Source organism: Vombatus ursinus, unplaced genomic scaffold (genome assembly GCF_900497805.2).
Source record: "Vombatus ursinus unplaced genomic scaffold, bare-nosed wombat genome assembly UNPS02013931.1, whole genome shotgun sequence".
Classification (NCBI taxonomy): domain Eukaryota; kingdom Metazoa; phylum Chordata; class Mammalia; order Diprotodontia; family Vombatidae; genus Vombatus; species Vombatus ursinus.
In genome coordinates this window covers 375,420-381,999 of record NW_020953709.1, presented here as the reverse complement: position 1 = coordinate 381,999, position 6,580 = coordinate 375,420, and the positions used below count along the sequence as shown (strand labels likewise).

The 6,580-nt window shown below is 61.0% G+C and overlaps 1 protein-coding gene across 1 annotated transcript in view; it reads right to left on the bottom strand.

Annotated features, from left to right (window-relative positions):
* INTS5 (integrator complex subunit 5) overlaps positions 1 to 5,060 on the bottom strand; it is a 5,424-nt gene extending 364 nt beyond the window's left edge. The window contains exons 1-2 of the mRNA XM_027858856.1: positions 4,984 to 5,060; positions 7 to 2,886 (exon numbers count right to left, since the gene is read on the bottom strand). Coding sequence (XP_027714657.1) covers positions 7 to 2,886; positions 4,984 to 5,060 — 2,957 coding nt within the window. The remainder of the gene's footprint in view (positions 1 to 6; positions 2,887 to 4,983) is intronic.
* Positions 5,061 to 6,580: the final 1,520 nt, after the last annotated feature.

Sequence of the window (6,580 nt, the reverse complement as noted above, 5' to 3'; positions counted from 1 at the left end):
CTGTGCAGGACGGCCAGGTGGGGCCCCCCAGCTCCACCACCCTCCCTGGAGAAGTCCCTGGCAAAGCGGCCCCTGTCGGGCTGGAAAGCGAACTTCTGGGGCAGGGGACCGTGCTCTCGCAGGAAGCCCCAGACGCTGAGCAGCAGCAGCCGCACCTCAAAGGGCGCCAGCTGGCCGAACACCTCGTGCATGTTGCCCAAGGTTGGGGGCAGCAGGCTCCCCTCGGCCATGACGGCCACCAGAGCACACGAGGCCTCCAGCTGCCAGGGCGACTGGGAGGTGTCCGGGTGGCGAGAGGCCTCCCAGTGACCCAGGAGGGCCGCCAGGAGGCCCCTCAGCAGGACGGAGCAGTAGCACAGGGCCGGCGGCGCCGCGGCCACCAGCTTCAGCAGCTCAAAGAGCAGCGGGTGCTCCCGGAACCGGCGACCGATGCGGAGGTCCCGCTCCACTGTGGTTCGAGCGTGATCCTCAGGGGGCCAGGCCAGCTCGGCCCCGGCCGCATCTGGGCACACGCTCTCTACCACGGTAACTGCCACCGCTTTGGCCGCCTCGGGGCTCAGCGCCGGGGCTCCCCAGCAGTCGCCGGTTCCAGTGCCACCCGAGACACTACAGCAGCGCACCAACAGGCGGAGAAGGCTCTGCGTGTTGTAGGCCACTTCCTCTGCGCCGCGGCAGCGGGCCGACCTGGGAGGTTTCAGGCCCCGGCCGATGACTCCGGCGTGAAACACCGACCAGACGCCCCCGGAGCCCGGCACCGCCGCCGTGTGCCGTCTGTTGGTCTCCAGCAGGTAAGCAGAAGCCGAACCGGACGAGGCGGCGGACACGTTCTCGCTTGCCCCTTCTCCTTCACCCCCAAACAGCTCGGCATTGCCCCGATGCAAAGCTCCCTCTACCAGAAGCTGGAGGACGGCTTTGAGGCCAGCGGGGGAGGCCTGAGAGAGCCGTGCCAGCAGACGTGAAGCCGAGGAGACGCCCGGGGGCCCGTGAAGCCTCAGGGAGGCGAAGAACCGAGACACGCCAGCCCTCACCAAGCTCAGGAGCTGGGCGGGGAGCAGGGCCCCCCGAGGGAAGGGGCAGATGGCCAACAGGGACGCGGCCGCCTCAGCGACTTCCTCTTCAGGGTGCAGCAGGAGCGGAGCCAGGTCAGGAAGCTGGGCAGAGACCGCCTCGCCAACACGGGCCCCCAGGGCAGCGGGCCCCTCGCCACCCTGCTGCTCCCAGCCCACCAGCAGAGCCAGGTTCCGGAGCAGCCTGGTTGTGAAGGGGGGGAGCAGCGTCCCCGCGTGGACGCGAGCCAGGCAACTGCACAAGGCCAAGGGCAGCAGGCCAGAGAGGCTGACCGCCAGCCCAGCGTACAGCTGTGTGGCCAGGCTCAACTCTTCCGGGGTCCGGGCCCGACTCAAGAGATGGCCCAAGGCCTCCGGCCCACAGCTGGGCCGCGTGTAGACAGACAGCAGGCCCAGGAGCTGGTGCTGCCAAAGGAAACGCTTCCGCTCCAGCCTCAGGGTCTCCCCACACAGCTCCCCGACGTGGCTCCGCAGGGCATCCAGAAAGGGCACCAGGCGGGGCGGGGGCGGAGGGCCCAGGACCCCGTCCCCAGGGGACCCTCCCCGATTATGCACAAGCTTTTGGAGATGCAGCAGCAGCAGCTGGATGAGCCGGTCACAGGCCTCCCGGACGGCGTCGGGGACGGCCAGGCCAGGGGGCGTGATGACAGAAGCCGGCATGGCCGTGTCCACCAAGAACTGCAGGAGCCGGTAAGCCCCGGCCCCAGAGGCCTGGCTCACCAAGTGGACCGCCAGGCTCAGCATGTTGTCTAGCTCCTCTCGGCCAAAGACCTGGAGGTGCTGCTGAAGCTGGCTCAGGACCGACGGCGGCTTCAGGCAGTCCACCAGCTCCCCCGAGACGGTGCCCAGCAGGGCTGGCGACATGACCGCCAGCTGCAGCAAGAAGGGCACTGTGGCCTGAAGGGAGGGGTCACCCCCACGCCCCCCAGAGCCTGCTGCCAAGCTCTCGTGGAACATGCGAAGGAGCTCGCGGCGGATGCTGTCCCCGTGGCGTGAGGCCAGGTGCCCCAGGATCCCTACCACAGATGCAATCTTAGGCACGCGCTTCTCTCCAGGGACAGCAGGGGTTGAAGGGAAGACATCTGCTGATGGGGTCGGAGGGGGGCCGCCTGCTCCCCCACTTCCCCCTCCAGCCCCACCATGGACACAAAAATCCTTGAGTCCACAGGACAGGACGCGAGAGATAATGGTACCGGGGAACGAGGAGCCGATGTGGGCCACGACCCAGTCAAAATGGGGAGAATGCTGGACAGACGTGTCCAAGAGAGCGTCCACACAGGCGTCAGGACAGCTCCCGATGAGGGCAGACAGGCACTGCACGTAAATGTCCATCAGGGTCCGGGTAGCGCGGCACCCCATCCACAGCTGCAGCAGCTCATTAAGGGAGCCCGCGGCATGGGGCACCCGCTGGTGGCGGCCAGAGTACTTGCTGCTCAGCTGTCCCATCAGGTCGATGGACCACGCACTAACCACGGGGGCCCAGGCCTTGGGATTGGCCCGGATGAACTCGGAGAGCACCTGCTGCACCTCCTGAACGACATCCTCCAGGCCAGGACCCCCGGCGGGAGCATGGGAAGGGAGTGGCGCGCGGAGATGCTGCGGGCCCGCCACGGCACTGTCATCCAGCGTGGCCAGGTGGGCCCGGACGCTGTCGTCGAAGACGCTCCTCAGGTGGTCGAGGACGGCTGCCCGGGCCGGGGGCAAGGAGCGCAGCAGGAGGAGGCCACAGCGGGCATGGTCACGGGCAGAGAGTTGATGGCCTAGGACAGGGTCAACGCCAGTCAGAAAAGCCTTGATTTCCTGAGCCAGCTCCTGGGCACTGTGAAGGAGGAGAGAAAAGGGGAGTCAGGTGGGCCTCACGACAAACCCAGCGGGGGTTTCCACGCAATCACTGAGAAGGAAAGCCCCTTGGAGCCTCACCTGAACAGGAGTCAGACTGCCCTCTCAGAACTTCCCCAAGCCTGGTCAGCCCGCCTGACCTGCAGAACTCTCCTGAGTGGGGACCCACGGCTTTCCCTAAGGCAGCGCCCTCTACTTTGGGGTATTTCTGATGGTGAGCACACACTCCCTTGTATTGAGCTGACCTCTCCCTCACTGCGCCTCGTTCTTGCAGACGTGAAGAGGGCCACCATGGTCCTGCCTCCCATCCACCCAGGACTGCTGTTCTCCAGACCACAAGTGGTCTCTTCCTTCGATCCTCCCACGGGACAGTTTCCAGTGCCCTGATCCCCCGGCCACACGGACGTCCCACCTAAACTGTGATCCCCAGAACTGAACACAGTGCTCCAGGTGGCATCACAGAATTACGAAACGGCAGACCTGGAAGCTCAGTGGGTCCAGCTCCCTCATGTTAGAGAGGGGGAAACTGCGGCCCATAGAAGGGAGGTGCTCCAGATCGTGGAGCTGCCTCCTTCCCCTACACTGTGCTCATCTCTACCGTGATCAAGATCTAGGCTAACATGTTAACTGACTTTAGCACCCCCAAGAGCCCCAGACACCATCCTGTTCAATACCATCATTTTATAAAGAAGCAAACAGGCCTGGAGAGGGGAAAGGACTTGCCCAAAGTCACATAGCTAGTCTAGAGCAGATCTGAAGCTATACTTCCCAACTCCAAATCCAGCAGGGCGTAACCGCTGGGCCCCACTGCTTCTCCTGGCCTTGATGGTGTTTAAAGTTCCTCTCAGTGTTGACCACAGAGTTGGGGGGAGAGGTGGAGGACTGAATTGGACCTCAGAAGCCTTGGGTCTTGGCTCTCCTACTCACTCCCTGTGTAGCCTGCCGAGGGTCCTTTCCTCCTAATTCGGTAACCCTGAGAGGGCATCCCTAGGGCCATTTTGATGGTGACTCTGGAATCAGTGGGAAAAGTCTAGTCAAAAGCCCCCAACGCCCTGCTCAGTGACTGCGTCCTCACTTCCCAACCCCTAGTGACTCCACACAATAGAAACACTTCCTCAAGGAGGCCAAAGATCTTTTAATTACTAATGGCCCCTCCCCTCCTCTTTATCCTTCTAGACCTCAGGCAAGCTCTAGACCAGCTTGCTCCTCCCACACCATCACCCAGGCCTGGCCCTGGATGTGGGTGTGTCCCAGGGCTCCACCTGGGCTCCCAGCTTCATTGATTCAGGTTTCACTGGCCATCTCTGTGCTGGTGACTCTACTAAGCTCCAGACCTCCGATGGACATCTTGAACTGGACATCCAGACGCACTACATTACTGAGGCTGGCCTGTGCCTCTTCCTTCTGCCTCCCCCATGGCTAACAGGCTGCCAAGTCTTGGCCATCTGGCTCCCCAGCAGCTCTGGCATCCGTCCCCTTCTCTCCCCTGGCATCGAGTTCAGACTCTGCTGACCCCTCCACAGACTAACTGGACCTGGGGCTTCCAGTCCGACCTCCACGCAGCTGCCTGGTCCAGACACTCACCTGCTCCAGATCCCTCCTGGGCTCCCTAGTGTCTCGAGCACACACCAACTCCCCCAGTTTGCAGTGAAGCCCCCCCAACCCCAGCTCCACGCTACCATTCCCTGCAACCCTTTACACACGAAGCGACACTCCAGGCCAGCTGGCCCCCATGCCTTTGCACTGGCCGTCCCCAACGCCTGGGCTGCCCTCCTTCCTCCCCGGCCACCTCTAGGAACCCCGAGCGAGAGCACCTGCTGGGGGGAGGGGCGGGGCGGGGAGAGCGGTCCCGGGGCCCTGACTCAGGCTGTGCCGTTTGCCCCCGAGGCCCTTGGTCTAGACCCTCCCTCCGCGGGCCTCAGTTTCTTAGCATGTGTAAAACGAGGGGGCCGAACTGGCCGCCCTCATGCTTCCCCCCCACACACGCGGCCTCAGTTTCCTCATCTGTACAATGGGGCGAGATCGACGATTTCTAAGCGCCGACTCGGGGTCGGCGTGATTGCCGGCGCCCACGCACCTGAGCGGGGACGCGGGCCCGTGGGCCGCGGGCGCGGGTGGGGCCGGGGGCCCGGAGGGATCGCACAGCGCCGACATCCCGAGCCCGGAGCCGGTGGTGGCTGGGGCTGGAGGGGCGGCGGTGGCGGGAGCGGCGGAGCACGAGGGACGCATGCGCGCTGGGCGGCCAGCGAGCGGCGGAACCCGCTGGGGAGGGTGGCACGCAAAGGAGTCCGGCGCCGGCAGAGGCCGGGGGAGAAGCGTTCCGCGCCCAGCCCGGCCCCTGCAAGGGGAGGGCTGAGGAAGGAGGGGCGGAGCAGAGGAGGGGAGGGGCGGGGCCATCCACCCCTAAGCCAATGCACGAACGTCAGAGCCAGCATACCCCTCCATTTTACAGATAGGGAAACTGAGACCCTGGCCGCCCACTGTGCACGAATCCTAGAGGGGAGAACGTGGCACGGGACTGAGGCCTGATAGACCTAGCCCCGCTTTCCACAGCGCTCTGCCACATACGTCCTCCCTACACGCACAGGAAGTGATAGCACTCTGTTTACGTAAGGATGTTCTGTAAAGTGGGGATGATAGCACCTTCCTCCCAGGATGGTCGTGAAGCGACCTAGAGCATCATCATTGTGGGAGCTTAATAAATGCTTGATTATCGATTGTGTTTGGGGTGTCACGTAGAGAAAGAGAATAAACTGATAACACAAAACAATGTCATCTCCCCTGGATCCACCCAAGGGATTGAAGGTGGCTGAATCTCCCGTTCTTTTAACACATTTTTTCTTTGGACAATTTGCTGAACAAAAAACTGCAACAAAATTGACTCATTTGCTTTTAAAATTGAACACATGAAACAAAACTTGTTCAACATATCACACCAGCTTCACGAGTAAATGTCACAAATATTTTAAAATATGTATCAATTCCACATTAAGGAGGAAAGGAGGGGAACATAACGGTCAGGGATGCGAAGGACCGAGAAGCAACAAGGTCAGGAAGACCTGAGTTTGACACCTAGACACAGCCAAGTCACCTGATCTCAGCCTCAACTTCATCTGTAAAATGGAGTGGAGAATGGCACTTACCTCACAGAAGATATAAAAGTGGGTTCAGGGTAGGAGCTGGAGATCCAGAGAGAAAGAGGGAGCCAGACATTGTGGGTCCTGATGTGATAAGGTAAACTGCCCCTTTTAGACTTTGCTTTTTTCTTGGGATTCAGGTTTTCAGGATCAATTGTCCAGAGTGGTTAGTGCCTGCTTAACCCAGCTCTGTGACTACCCTTACAAATCCACTTAACAAAATCATTGATTAAGCATCTGGGGACAAGGACGGATATAATGCTAGCTCTGTTCTCCATAAACTGATCATTTTGTCGAGGAGATAAGGCTGATACACACACAACTGAACAAATCAAAACAATATGGGAAGGGGGCAGGGAGGGTAGAGTGAGGAAGGGAAGGGAGGGAAGGGAAGAAGCATTTATTAAGCACCTACTATGAGCTGAGGACCATGCTAAGCACTCAACAAATATTCATCTTATTTGATCTCATTAGTGGAATGTGGGATAAACTATATGCAAGGTGAGGGCTAAGAGGCTCCTGGAAATGGGGCTTTGA